The sequence below is a fragment of the Aethina tumida genome, chromosome 5 (genome assembly GCF_024364675.1).
Source record: "Aethina tumida isolate Nest 87 chromosome 5, icAetTumi1.1, whole genome shotgun sequence".
NCBI classification, from domain to species: domain Eukaryota; kingdom Metazoa; phylum Arthropoda; class Insecta; order Coleoptera; family Nitidulidae; genus Aethina; species Aethina tumida.
In genome coordinates this window covers 1,876,186-1,891,747 of record NC_065439.1, presented here as the reverse complement: position 1 = coordinate 1,891,747, position 15,562 = coordinate 1,876,186, and the positions used below count along the sequence as shown (strand labels likewise).

General features: G+C 28.7%; 1 protein-coding gene across 3 annotated transcripts in view; it reads left to right on the top strand.

The window, feature by feature from the left end:
• LOC109602019 (protein phosphatase 1 regulatory subunit 14B) overlaps positions 1–15,314 on the top strand; it is a 44,771-nt gene extending 29,457 nt beyond the window's left edge. For all 3 annotated transcript variants that reach the window (XM_049968305.1, XM_049968306.1, XM_020018329.2), the window contains exons 2-5: positions 1,562–1,846; positions 12,084–12,188; positions 14,184–14,225; positions 14,286–15,314. In XM_049968305.1, coding sequence (XP_049824262.1) covers positions 1,562–1,846; positions 12,084–12,188; positions 14,184–14,225; positions 14,286–14,327 — 474 coding nt within the window. In that variant the 3' untranslated portion in view covers positions 14,328–15,314. The remainder of the gene's footprint in view (positions 1–1,561; positions 1,847–12,083; positions 12,189–14,183; positions 14,226–14,285) is intronic.
• Positions 15,315–15,562: the final 248 nt, after the last annotated feature.

Genomic DNA, 15,562 nt, shown 5'->3' with positions numbered 1-15,562 from the left:
TATGACACACGACTCTGTGCTTATTCTTGTGTCTGAAAGAGCAAAAATTAGACTTAAAAAATAATATAATCAAAATGATTATCAAGAACATTGGTTGTGAAGATAATAAATCTATTCTTCTTCTAGAAATTCTGAATTAAAAATAACAGCAGTGCTTTTTTCTAGTCCTCTTTGGTTTTTTAGCAAATGTCACATAAAACTCCACTATAATATTTGCTTAAACATTTATTATTGGTGAATAAAGACATTCCCCACTTCTGGGATTCCCATAGCGTAAAGGTGACGATTATAATAAAATATCTTCTGCATTATATTTTATGACACACGACTCTGTGCTTATTCTTGTGTCTGAAAGAGCAAAAATTAGACTTAAAAAATAATATAATCAAAATGATTATCAAGAACATTGGTTGTGAAGATAATAAATCTATTCTTCTTCTAGAAATTCTGAATTAAAAATAACAGCAGTGCTTTTTTCTAGTCCTCTTTGGTTTTTTAGCAAATGTCACATAAAACTCCACTATAATATTTGCTTAAACATTTATTATTGGTGAATAAAGACATTCCCCACTTCTGGGATTCCCATAGCGTAAAGGTGATGATTATAATAAAATATCTTCTGCATTATATTTTATGACACACGACTCTGTACTTATTCTTGTGTCTGAAAGAGCAAAAATTAGACTTAAAAAGTAATATAATCAAAATGATTAACAAGAACATTGATAGTGAAGATAATAAATTTATTCTTCTTCTAGAAATTCTGAATTAAAAAGAACAGCAGTGCTTTTTTCTTGTCCTCTTTGGTTTTCTAGCAAATGTCACATACAACTCCACTATAATATTTGTTTAAACGTTTATTATTGGTGAATAAAGACATTCTCCACTTCTGAGATTCCCATAGCGTAAAGGTGATGATTATAATAAAATATCTTCTGCGTTATATTTTATGACACACGACTCTGTACTTATTCTTGTGTCTGAAAGAGCAAAAATTAGACTTAAAAAGTAATATAATCAAAATGATTAACAAGAACATTGATAGTGAAGATAATAAATTTATTCTTCTTCTAGAAATACTGAATTAATGAGAACAGTAGTGCTTTTTTCTTGTCCTCTTTGGTTTTCTAGCAAATGCCTCATAAAACTCCACTATAAAATTTGCTTAAACACTTATTATTGGTGAATAAAGACATTCCCCACTTCTGGAATTCCCATAGCTTAAAGGTGATGATTATAATAAGATATCTTCTGCATTATATTTTATGACACACGACTCTGTGCTTATTCTTGTGTCTGACAAAAAATAATATAATTAAAATGATCATCGAGAATTTATTCTTCTTCTAAAAAATTCATAGTAAACAAATCGGCAGTTCACTGACCTGATTTGTTTCCTAACATCACTATAATAATTATTACATCAACGAAAACAGATATTTTTTTTTCTCTTTCCATAAACTAAACTGTTGTCGTTGCTGAAACAATTATTTAGTGTTAATTTATAAGACGCATCAGTTGATTGTTCCCCCTTAACGATCCAATCTCCATTTATTTACAGAACCTGCAGCCGAAGAGAATAGCAACATCCAAAATGGAATGCGGCCTGAATCACTACTCGAACGGTGCGCCTCCGGGCATTTTGGCCGGTGACGTCAGAGGCTCGGAGAGATCGCCCGCCCGATCCGGACTGCACGTCAACTTCAAGGACAAGGGCGAGATCAAGGAGAAGCGGGAGAAGTTCCTCACCGCCAAGTACGGGCACCACCAGATGAGCCTGATCAGGAAGCGGCTGGCGGTCGAGATGTGGCTCTACGAGGAGCTCAAAAAGCTTTACCAAACGAGTGTAAGTTGGTCTATCTAGTGTAGTATTGATTAACAACTAAATAACCAGCTTATCTTCGCTTTGCTTTTGCGTGCTTGTTATTAATTTTACACGCACATGTGTTTCTGATAAGTCGTGGCGAGATGATGCAGTCGGTATAAATAGAAGTCGGAAACTGGTGCACGTGACAGTCTATTTCTGAAATTGCCGGACTCTAGAGGCGAATGACGGATCGGAAATTATACTTTTCACTGGCTGACAGGAATGTCTACAGAAATAAACGTTCACTTGTTTTGTTTGGTGCCTTCTTTTTGTCTTTACTTACCTTCATCTGAGTGGTGACTTGTTCCACGACTATGAAGCCTCTTCTTTACTTATTGATGACTAATAATGTTTGAATAATTATCAGTTAGAAGTAATACAAATGATGTAAAATATAGTTAGTGACTCAGGTTCCAATATTAAATGAGCACAGTTTCCTGAGTCCACTTAAACAATCAAATATTTGCTTTTGCCTTTTAAATTCGTTCTAGATAACTGTACACTTTAAGCTTGATCCACAAACATTAAAGGGAGCTTTTAGAAACGAGTTCTTACCTGCATCCTGTTTATTCATAAACTTAGATGGGACATCTGGTGTTTCTACCTGGTGGACTTTCTAGGAAAAGTAAACCTTACTGAAGGCAACTTCCCATAAATCTTTCAACGGTGTGATCACCCATTAAAGTAAAATTTACTTACCTTTTGATGTAGCTGTCTGAGTAAGTCGATAACCTGGCACTTAGTTCGTGAAAATATAACACAATTAAATTAACATAAGGCACTAATTGCCCCTTAAAATATAACTAAAATAGTACATTGTGACAATGATGATGTTCATTCATCCAATTAACTGGTAATTTACATGTTAGTTACACCGGAAGACCCACGACGTCCTTGGTAAGTCATTCGAGACGCCAAAAACACTGTCTAATGTCTCATTAATAAAAACATAAGTGGTTATCAACGGAAAATTGACAAAAATTTATGTTTGGCCGACTTCACTATCTGACTTCCGTAACGACTATCGTACCCACACGACCTGCGGCTCAGATTAAGTTGAAGGAAAAAAGGCCAACCAATTATTATTGACCGTCACAAATAAAAAAACCGGTGCCCACTTGTTTTGGTAACGGTGGGCGAAATGTTTATTTATTTGTTTTTTACAATTTTTTATCTTCTGAGCCATTAATAATTTGTATGGAAACATTTAATAACTCTGTAATTACAAATCAACATTTTTTTACAACTTATTGATACATATATATGGAAATTTCAAAGACATAAAGTAAATTTATTAACCTATAGATACAGAAATATATATTTTACAAACAAGTAAAAATTTAAAAATATTTTTTAACCTGTTAATACTGAAATATGTATATGGAAAGAAGTCCAAGTCGAAAAATATATATTTTTTAATCTGTTGATACAGAAATGTGTACGTGAAACTAGGTGAAAGTCCAAAAATATATTTTTTAACACATTGATACAGAAATATATATTTTATAAACAAGTACAAGTCTAAAACATTTTTTAACCTGTTGGTACAGAAATATGTATATGGAAAGAAGTCCAAGTCTAAAAATGTATATTTTTTAATCTGTTGATACAGAAATGTGTATGTAAAACTGGGTGAAGGTCCAAAAATATATTTTTTAACACATTGATACAGACATATATATTTTATAAACACATACAAGTCTAAAAATATTTTTTTAACCTGTTGATACAGAAATATGTATACGGAAATAAGTCCAAGTCTAAAAATATATATTTTTTAATCTGTTGATACAGAAATATATATTTTATAAACATGTACAAGTCTAAAAATATTTTTTTAACCTGTTGATACAGAAATATGTATATGGAAAGAAGTCAATGTCGAAAAATATATATTTTTTAATCTGTTGATACAGATATGTGTATGTGAAACTAGGTGAAAGTCCAAAAATATATTTTTTAACACATTGATACAGAAATATATATTTTATAAACAAGTACAAGTCTAAAAGATTTTTTTAACCTGTTGGTACAGAAATATGTATATGGAAAGAAGTCCAAGTCTAAAAATGTATATTTTCTAATCTGTTGATACAGAAATGTGTATGTAAAACTGGGTGAAAGTCCAAAAATATATTTTTTAACACATTGATACAGACATATATATTTTATAAACACGTACAAGTCTAAAAATATTTTTTTAACCTGTTGATACAGAAATATGTATATGGAAATAAGTCCAAGTCTAAAAATATATATTTTTTAATCTGTTGATACAGAAATATATATTTTATAAACATGTACAAGTCTAAAAATATTTTTTTAACCTGTTGATACAGAAATATGTATATGGAAAGAAGTCAATGTCGAAAAATATATATTTTTTAATCTGTTGATACAGATATGTGTATGTGAAACTAGGTGAAAGTCCAAAAATATATTTTTTAACACATTGATACAGAAATATATATTTTATAAACAAGTACAAGTCTAAAAGATTTTTTTAACCTGTTGGTACAGAAATATGTATATGGAAAGAAGTCCAAGTCTAAAAATGTATATTTTTTAATCTGTTGATACAGAAATGTGTATGTAAAACTGGGTGAAAGTCCAAAAATATATTTTTTAACACATTGATACAGACATATATATTTTATAAACACATACAAGTCTAAAAATATTTTTTTAACCTGTTGATACAGAAATATGTATATGGAAATAAGTCAATGTCGAAAAATATACATTTTTTAATCTGTTGATACAGAAATGTGTATGTGAAACTGGGTGAAGGTACAAATATATATTTTTTAACATTTTGATACAGAAATATATATTTTATAAACACATACAAGTCTAAAAATATTTTTTTTAACCTGTTGATACAGAAATATGTATATGGAAAGAAGTCAATGTCGAAAATATATATTTTTTAATCTGTTGATACAGAAATACATATACGAAAATATGAGAAACTTCGAAAAAGAGATTTTTTAACCTGTTGATACAGAAATATGTAAACGAAAATATGAGAAACTTTTGACAGTTGGCTGTTTTGGCTTACAGTAATACTGAAGTCATTTCAAAATTGTTTCATCTTCTTTTCAAGTTTCAGGAAGATTATAAAGATAAAGTGATTCATCAATTTTAGCTTGTTGAAGAGACTTGTAATCTTTGAAAGAGTAAAGATCAGTTTTGGCTTCCTTCAAAGACTGAAAAGTGATTCCAAAGACTTCTTTTCACTTCTTCTATGTTATTTATAAGGTTGTAGAATCATTATTAATTGTTAGTTTTTTGGAAAAAGCTGAAGTTCCACCACAACCAATAAAGAAAGAACGTTCCGTAAATAATAAAACGTCTTTATAAACTAGAAATAAAGTTTCGAGGAACATTAATAAAATGAATTAATGACCGGCTGACCGATATACAAAGAATGAACGTGTGCACGATTACCGAGAACCATCAGAAAGTAACTTGGAAGTAAAAAAACAACACTCACACATGTCAGAATGGAAGTGAATGAAATCGTAAAATGCGGCTATTAGTATTATATGGAAGTAAATCTAATTAGAACGAGATGCGACTTTCGACGGAACACACGAAACTTCGGGTAAAAATTTTGTTTTTGTTTTCGTTTCGGGCCCGTTCCGATGTAAATTGTTTGGCAGCGGGCCCGCAATTATTTTTAGCGTCGCGTCTAAATCGAGAGAAAAATGAATAAAACGGGTGTGTAATTGTTTGGCTGTGAAAGTTAATTAATGGATTTTGGGGCATTGAATAACTTCTGTATGGAAATTTGTGTACAATTTGAAATTGTTTCGTCCGGATAACGTTGTGAGAAAAAAAGTATCATTTTTATGTGATTTGACCTTTTTAGTAACAATTTCTATTCCGGAATTTTTATTGTGTTTTTTTGTATATTGGAATGGATCTGAATTTATTCATTTTAATATATTAAAGCATTTATTCTGTGGGAAAATTATAGATAATAAGTATTATTTACTACAATACTTTTAAACTTTTGTTTTTAATAGGAATATGGACACATTCTCTCAGCACATCAAAACTAAGTACTTTTTTCCTTCTTCCAATTTTTTTTTTTTTTTTTTTTTGTTAATGAGTTTCTTTTTATCTTTGCCAAAATCTTTTGCTTCATTAATCTTTCAGTCCTTTTTACTCTTTGTAAGAAGCCAAAATTCATGACTTTTCTTTCATTGAAATATTACAAAAATATTTTGGGAGCACTTATTTTTAGTCTTCAATACAAATGAGCTAAATAAAAATATTTTTAAACTTTTTATGTGTTTCTAGAATATATATTTCTGCATCTACAGATTGAAACATTTTTTTTATTCCCTTAAGTTCATATAGATGTTTCTGTATGTACAGTCTCTTTAGTTTTTCCAAAAAGTAACTGATTTACTTTTTACTTCTTCAATCTTGAATAGAACAAGAAAATTGTTGGTCGCCTCTTTACTGTATTTGGAGGAAGTCAAAACTGATCATCTTTACTCTTTCAAAGTTCATAATTCTCTTCAACAAGCTAAAACTGATGAATAACTTTTTCTCTCCTTCAATCTTGAAAAGAATATGAACAAATTTTGAAATGACTTTTCAGTATTACTTAAAGCCAAAACGGGTGAGTTACTCTGAGTCCTCGTTAATCTTTCAAAAATGCTGAAGTACCTACAAGAAATCAAAATAGATGTGATACTTGTTTTTTTAAATGTTCAATGAATTAAAAAATATTTTACTGTATCTTCAGTTTTTCCAAAAAGTATCTGATTTACTTTTTACTTCTTCAATCTTGAATAGAACAAGAAAATTGTTTGTCACCTCTGTACTGTATTTGGAGGAAGCCAAAACTGATCTTCTTTACTCTTTCTAAGTTCATAATTCTCTTCAACAAGCTAAAAATGATGAATAACTTTTTCTCTCCTTCAATCTTGAAAAGAATATGAAAAAATTTTGAAATGACTTTTCAGTATTACTGAAAGCCAAAACTGATGAGTTACTCTGAGTCTTCGTTAATCTTCCAAAAATGTTGAAGTATCTACAAGAAATCAAAATAGATGTGATACTTGTTTTTTTAAATCTTCAATGAATTAAAAAATATTTTACTATATCTTCAGTTTTTCCAAAAAGTAACTGATTTACTTTTTACTTCTTCAATCTTGAATAGAACAAGAAAATTGTGTGTCACCTCTTTACTGCATTTGAAGGAAGCCAAAACTGATCATCTTTACTCTTTCAAAGTTCATAATTCTCTTCAACAAGCTAAAACTGATGAATAACTTTTTCTCTCCTTCAATCTTGAAAAGAATATGAGAAAATTTTGAAATGACTTTTCAGTATTACTTAAAGCCAAAACGGGTGAGTTACTCTGAGTCTTCGTTAATCTTCCAAAAATGTTGAAGTATCTACAAGAAATCAAAATAGATGTGATACTTGTTTTTTTAAATCTTCAATGAATTAAAAAATATTTTACTGTATCTTCAGTTTTTCTAAAAAGTAACTGATTTACTTTTTACTTCTTCAATCTTGAATAGAACAAGAAAATTGTTTGTCACCTCTTTACTGTATTTGGAGGAAGCCAAAACTGATCTTCTTTACTCTTTCAAAGTTCATAATTCTCTTCAACAAGCTAAAACTGATGAATAACTTTTTCTCTCCTTCAATCTTGAAAAGAATATGAAAAAATTTTGAAATGACTTTTCAGTATTACTTAAAGCCAAAACGGGTGAGTTACTCTGAGTCCTCGTTAATCTTTCAAAAATGTTGAAGTACCTACAAGAAATCAAAATAGATGTGATACTTGTTTTTTTAAATCTTCAATGAATTAAAAAATATTTTACTGTATCTTCAGTTTTTCCAAAAAGTAACTGATTTACTTTTTACTTCTTCAATCTTGAATAGAACAAGAAAATTGTTTGTCACCTCTTTACTGTATTTGGAGGAAGCCAAAACTGATCTTCTTTACTCTTTCAAAGTTCATAATTCTCTTCAACAAGCTAAAACTGATGAATAACTTTTTCTCTCCTTCAATCTTGAAAAGAATATGAGAAAATTTTGAAATGACTTTTCAGTATTACTTAAAGCCAAAACGGGTGAGTTACTCTGAGTCCTCGTTAATCTTTCAAAAATGTTGAAGTACCTACAAGAAATCAAAATAGATGTGATACTTATTGTTTTTTTTTTAAATCTTCAATAGATTAAAAAGTATTTTAATGTGTCTTCAGTTTTTCCAAAAGGTAACAATTAATGATTTACTTTTTACTTCTTCAATCTTGAATAGAACAAGAAAAAGCCAAAACTAATCTTCTTTACTCTTCCAAAGATTATATGTTCAACAAGGTGATCTTCATTTTTGAAAAGAATATGAAAAAGTCTTGAAATGACCTCAGTATTACTGAAAGCCAAAACTGATTACTCTGAGTCATTTCTTGAAGAGACAGAGGTGACAAGATGAGACCTAACTTCAAGCACTTCTCAAAATGATTATAAATTATGTGCTATTGATGATTCATGTAACCTAATTTAACATTAGCAGTTTGATTATAGATAAGCTTAGCAAAATTCCATCAGATAACAAACTATAACGTACACGGTTGAAGCAGCAGCAACTTTCTCACATACCGAGAATCGCTCGTATGAGTAAAATTCCAGTAAATTACATAATAACATACACTTTACTTAAGCGTCTTCCAGGCATTTTTTTTTAATAATAATCACCTCTATGCGCCTGATAAAAATGCATAGCTGATGACTAACAGAGAATGCCTGTGGTCGTTTCCCAGATCGGGTCGAACCTGTTGAACGGAAGGCACATAAAACAGAATGAATCAGGGGACCGTGAGTAACGCAGAATGAATCGACGAAGAAAGGTTATTAAAACCCGATGGTCTTTGTTCGTAGGCTATTTTTTTTTTTTTAACATCCGGTTCAAGGCCACCGCTTTTGACCACGTTCGTCGGAGGGTACGACGCAGATAATGGCGGATTTCGCAAATGACTAAGCTCTTTTAGACGTATTAATCGCACGTGTGTTTTGCAACTGTAACGCCTTAATCATAGGTTCAACAGTCTCACATTCGGGTTGGCTCCAGTATCAGCTTTTTAGGTCACACTTTGACAATGACAAGTTACACTAGATTTGATTATGTATTGCCCAAACTAAACGTTTACTGCATGAAAACATTTGTCTTGGTGAGTTCTTACTATGATAAAAAAAAATTAGCAGAAATCCTATTATTATTAAATTAATTTTGAACAAATATATGTGAGTAAAAGTTTAAGGAAGATAAAAAAGGCCAAAATGACGTTCATTATCTTCAAGGAATTGCAATTATTCCACTTTGAAATCTTCAAAGACTGAAGATTTATGAACTTTGAAAGAGTAAAGAAGATCAGTTTTGGCTTCCTCCAAACATAGTAAAGAGATGACCAACAATTTTCTTGTTCATTTCAAGATTGAAAAAGTAAAAAGTAAATCATTAATTGATACTCTTTGGAAAAACTGAAGACACATTAAAATATTTTTTAATCTATTGAAGATTTAAAAAAACAATAAGTATCACATCTATTTTGATTTCTTGTAGGTACTTCAACATTTTTGAAAGATTAACGAAAACTCAGAGTAACTCATCAGTTTTGGCTTTCAGTAATAGTGAAAAGTCATTTCAAAATTTTTTCATATTCTTTTCAAGATTGAAGGAGGGAAAAAGTTATTCATCAGTTTTAGCTTGTTGAAGAGAATTATGAACTTAGAAAGAGTAAAGAAGATCAGTTTTGGCTTCCTCCAAACACAGTAAAGAGGTGACAAACAATTTTCTTGTTCTTTTCAAGATTGAAGAAGTAAAAAGTAAATCATTAATTGTTACTTTTTGGAAAAACTGAACACACATTAAAATACCTTTTAATCTATTGAAAACTTTAAAAAAAAAACAATAAGTATCACATCTATTTTGATTTCTTGTAGGTACTTCAACATTTTTGAAATATTAACGAAAACTCAGAGTAACTCATTAGTTTTGGCTTTCAGTAATAGTGAAAAGTTATTTCAAAATTTTTTCATATTCTTCTCAAGATTGAAGGAGAGAAAAAGTTATTCATCAGTTTTAGCTTGTTGAAGAGAATTATGAACTTAGAAAGAGTAAAGAAGATCAGTTTTGGTTTCCTCCAAACACAGTAAAGAGGTGACAAACAATTTTCTTGTTCTATTCAAGATTGAAGAAGTAAAATGTAAATCATTAATTGTTACTTTTTGGAAAAACTGAAGACACATTAAAATACTTTTTAATCTATTGAAGTTTTAAAAAAAAAAACAATAAGTATCACATCTATTTTGATTTCTTGTAGGTACTTCAACATTTTTGAAAGATTAACGATGACTCAGAGTAACTCATCAGTTTAGACTTTCACTAATACTGAAAAGTCATTTCAAAATTTTTTCGTATTCTTTTCAAGATTGAAGAAGAGAAAAAGTTATTCATCAGTTTTAGCTTGTTGAAGAGAATTATAAACTATGAAAGAGTCAAGAAGATCAGTTTTGGCTTCCTCCAAATGTAGTAAAGAGGTGACAAACAATTTTCTTGTTCTATTCAAGATTGAAGAAGTAAAAAGTAAATCATTAATTGTTACTTTTTGGAAAAACTAAAGATGTATCAAAATATTTTTTAACCCATCAAAATTTTTGGAATATTAATGAAGACAGAGAGTTACTCATCAGTGTTATCTTGTTGAAGACACTTATAATCTTTGAAAGAGTAAAGAAGTTCATTTTTGGCTTCCTTCAAAGACAGTAAAGTGATTTCAAATACTTTTCTTGTTCTTTCCAGGATTAAAGAAGATAAAAAGTAAACAATTTTTGAAAGATAATCAGTTGGCTTCATCCAAAAAATTTATCAAATTGTTAATGGTGATCAATTTGTCCTATCCACACTTATCAGTATTAAGTAACTTAAGACAGATTTAAGTTTGTCAAAGATAAACTAACTGATAAGTAATAAATGGATCACGTTACAAACTATAAATAAATACAAAGATTAAATTACGTGTTGCATTTTATGTACAGACACCAACAAAAATGGACGAAGATGATTCAATGATTTTATTACATTGACATAAAATTAAAAGTGTAAAGTAACATTTATGATACCGTAAAATATTTATTAATAATAGTCAGTTCCGACACTAAGTCTCACTCATTGTTAAGCCATAAAATTTTACGGCCACCTCGATTGAATACTTCAACATAATCATTTTATTGAAGCCCCATTACCATTTCCTTTTGGACGCGTTTTTTCTAAGGAACAATTATGAAAAGATAATTTTCCGCAAGACGAAAACACATAAAACGCCATCTCAGGAAAGGACATGGCCATTATCGACTTAAGACAACTCTTTTAACGATCAACAATTAACTCTTCTGATGCACTAATCGTAAAATTTGATGTGACGAGGCCAGACAAGAAGTAATTGAGCTATTAAACTGCACTTTATACGTCGCACCGTGAAGTTTTTCGCCATCCAGATGTGTACCTGGTGGTCTCACGTCTTGCCTTTGATGTCGTTGGGTTTTAATAAAATTTCGGGTTCTGGTTGCTGAACTTCTGAAGTCAAGGCCGTGCACATCCGCCACGGTGCCTCAATCAATGTTGGCAAGACGTCCAAATTGATGATGCGTCACCAGAATGGTTAATTGTTGGCCAAGATGTGGGTTAACAAATCGATTGATACGGTCCATGTGTGCGTGTGCACCACACCAGCTGCTGTAAGACCGTGTCAGGTGTTTGTGGACGATGACCTGCTTCCAAAAATTCCCTGCACATCAAAACAAACACCTTCAGGATGAATCATCGATGGCAATCAGAACAGTATCGGTCCGTTTATCAACGTTGGTTTACCCAACTGATGTTTTGTCGGTGGAAAGGCATGGGAGTGGTGATATCTCCGTTATCGGATGTTTTTGTGCGTGGCTTTTAAAAAATGCACGCTACACAAACATCCTTCAATTAAAAACATGGTTGCTGGGAATGAAATGGGAAAATGTATGCATGGAATTCGGTGCGTGAGTTTTATGCCTTGGGGGATCACGAGGAGAGGGTTAAAACATTTTCTCTGTCGTGTAAACAATATGTTTGTGGTTACTTTTAAGAAAAATTGACGGGAAATGTTATTAAAATGTACAATTTAAGTAATATTTTGTTTATTTGTTACAGAAACAAGTTGTGAATGGGGATGACAGCAGCAGTGACGAAGTTGAAATAGACATAGATGAACTTTTAGATATGGATAGTGAAGATGAAAGAAAACGACATGTGCAGGTAAAATTTTCTTCAAATTTCTTCATGTTTATATCAAAGGTTTTGTAGAAATTTTTTTTGAAGAAAATCAGCTACGAAAATTTTGAGTTTTATAAGAAAATTTAACATTTTCAGGTTAAAATTCAATCATAAAATATTTAAAATTTATTAAAATATCGAAAATTTCAAAGAATTTACATTTTAAAAATAAAAACAATGAAAAAAGTCACTTTACACTTTGAAATTTTGTAAGAAAATTTAATATAACTAAAATCAGGAAAGAAAATTTGATTTTTCATAAAAAAAAATTACATGTTCAAGTTGAAATTTAGTTATACAATTTTTAAATTTCATTAAAGAAAATTTCAGAAATTTCCTGTTTTAGAGACAAAAATAATGAAAAAATTAACTTTGAAATTTGAAATTATATAAAAATATTAAATATATCTAAAATCAGCCACAAAAAATTGAGTTTTATAATAAAATTTAACATTTTCAGGTTAAAATTTAACCTTAAAATATTTAAAATTCATTAAAATAATGAAAAAATCAGTGTGAAATTTTGTAATAAAATTAAATGTATCTAAAATCAACTAAGAAAAATTTATTTTCATAAGAAAATTTAATATTTTCAAATTAAAATTTAACCACAAAATATTTAAAATTCATTAAAATATTGAACATCTTCAGAGATTTTACAATTTAAAGGCACAAATAATGAAAAAATTAACTTTGAAATTTGAAATTTTATAAAAAATTAAATATATCTAAAATCAGCCACAAAAATTTAAGTTTTAAAAGAAAATTTAACATTTTCAGGTTAAAATTTAACCATAAAATATTTAAAATTCATTAAGATTTCAAAGAATTTACATTTTAAACGTAAAAATAATGAAAAAATTCAGTCTGAAATTTTGTAAGAAAATTAAATATATCTAAAATCAACTAAGAAAAATTTATTTTCTTAAGAAAATTTAATATTTTCAAGTTAAAATTCATCCGTAAAATATTTAAAATTCATTAAAATATTGAAAATTTTCTAAGATTTTACAATTTAAAGATACAATTACTGAAAGAAATAACTTGAAATTTTATAAAAAAATTAAATATATCTAAAATTAGCCAAAAAAATTTAAGTTTTATAAGAAAACTTAATTTTCAGGTCAAAATTTAACCAGAAAATATTTAAAATTCATTAAAATATTGAAATTTTCAAAGAATTTACATTTTAAAAGTAAAAATAATGAAAAAAGTCACTTTGCAGATTGAAATTTTGAAAGAAAATTAAATATATCTAAAATCGGCCACAAAAATTTGAGTTTTATAAGAAAATTTAACATTTTTAGTTCAAAATTTAACCGTAAAATATTTAAAATTCATTAAAATATTGAAAATTTTCTGATATTTTACAATTTAAAAGCAAAAGTAACTTTAAAATTTGAAATTTTATAAAAAAATTAGATATATCTAAAATCATCTACAAAAATTTAAATTTTATAAGAAACTTAACATTTTCAGGTAAAAATTCAACCATAATATATTTAAAATTTATTAAAAAATTTAAAATTTTAAAGAATTTACCTTTTAAATGAAAAAATAATGAAAAAATTCACCACCAGTTTGAAATTTTATAAGAAAATTAAATACAACTAAAATCAGCAAAGCAAATTTGATTTTTCATAAAAAAATACATTTTCAAGTTAAAATTCAATTATACAATTTTCAAATTTCATTCAAATATTGAAAAATTCAGAAATTTTAAAATTTAAAGACAAAAATAATGAATAAATTGACTTTAATATATGTAAGGAAGTTAAATATACCCAAAATCAGCTACAAAAAATTGATTTTTCATATGAAAATTTAACATTTTCAAGTTAAAACTCATAAAATACTTAAGTTTTATTAAAATATTGAAAGATTTTTCATTTTAAAAGGCAAAAATAATGATAAAATCAATTTTAAAATTTGAAATATTAATTTTTGTGTTAATAAATAAGTATCATTTTGTTCCAGAACTTGTTAATAAATGCCAAAGCTTCCCAAAGTGATGTAAATGTAAGTACAACCACAACATTGTCCGCAACATTACAACTAACGAACGGTTTTCAATTTCAGAAATTCATCAATGAACTGTTAGAAAAAGCGAAGACTCTTTAAACAGTGTCACAGTGCCAAATAGTGGACAAAACCATGTGGGACGTTAGAAAAAAAAAAATACCCGTCGCGGGAAAAATGTTTGCACACCAATTTTTAGTGAATGCTGATTTTACATCGATGTCCGATTAATAATACAAGTGTTGTCCAATTATTACTTCCGATTAGTTAAGCTGTAAACACGAACTTACATTTCAGTTTTTGCGTTTGTGGGTTCGTGCAGTTTTTGCGTGGCCGAAATATTGCCATTAAATATTTAAATAAAAATTGTTGATGATGTTTTTGTAATTTTTTATAATTAGCGACGACGAGATTGTTGCGAGTCGTCGTCGCCTGATTAGCTAGTCTGTTTCTTTGTTGTTAACGACAAAACAGTTAAATAGGATAGATTTTCATATCAGACTGCAAAGTACATGTCACAGTTGATGCGTAACCATCATTTCGAACGATCATGATATTTTCTTACAGTTGCATTTAGTCTGCATGGGTTTTCCTTGTAAAAGTGATGACAAGTTAAATAATTGGCTTTGAAATTCGAGTCCTAATTGTGTAATGCTCAAAAGTATGTTGGAATATGTGTGATTTTTAGGAGCTTCCCCATATCTAATTACCCCTTTTTATACACACCACACACACGTTTCGTTAAATACATGATCCGTTTGCATGCATATCATACAGGGTGTTTATATAATTGACGCACCACATTACTATTATTATTATTATTATTACTATCATCGATTTATTATTGTTAATGTTTTGTACAAATTTTATTGAAACAAAATTTATCAGTTTTTTGTGAATTTGTGTCATCAGCATATCATTAAAGCATTTGTTAATTGTACTTAGAGTTTTGATATTTTCGAATTTGTGTACTGATCATTTTCGTGATCTCATTTCAATCGTTTGACATGTATATCATTATTATAGAATTTAGTTAAGCATGAATCAATGTATGCAAAACCTTTTATGAATAAATCTTAGTTCAAATATTGTTTTTGTTTACTTAGAAGTCCACCTGTCCAATGGTCAAATTGGTGTTAATTTTGATAATAATAAAAAGGCAACAATGTGTTTTATTTAGAAATGAAATATATGTAAAAAATGACTGTGATCAAATTTTAAACAACATAAATAAAAGAACTATACAGAAATCAATTCATAACTAAAGTTTTGTAAGAAAATTTAATAGTTAAATATAAAAGTCTGAAATGTTGTAAGAAAATAAATGATATTAGACG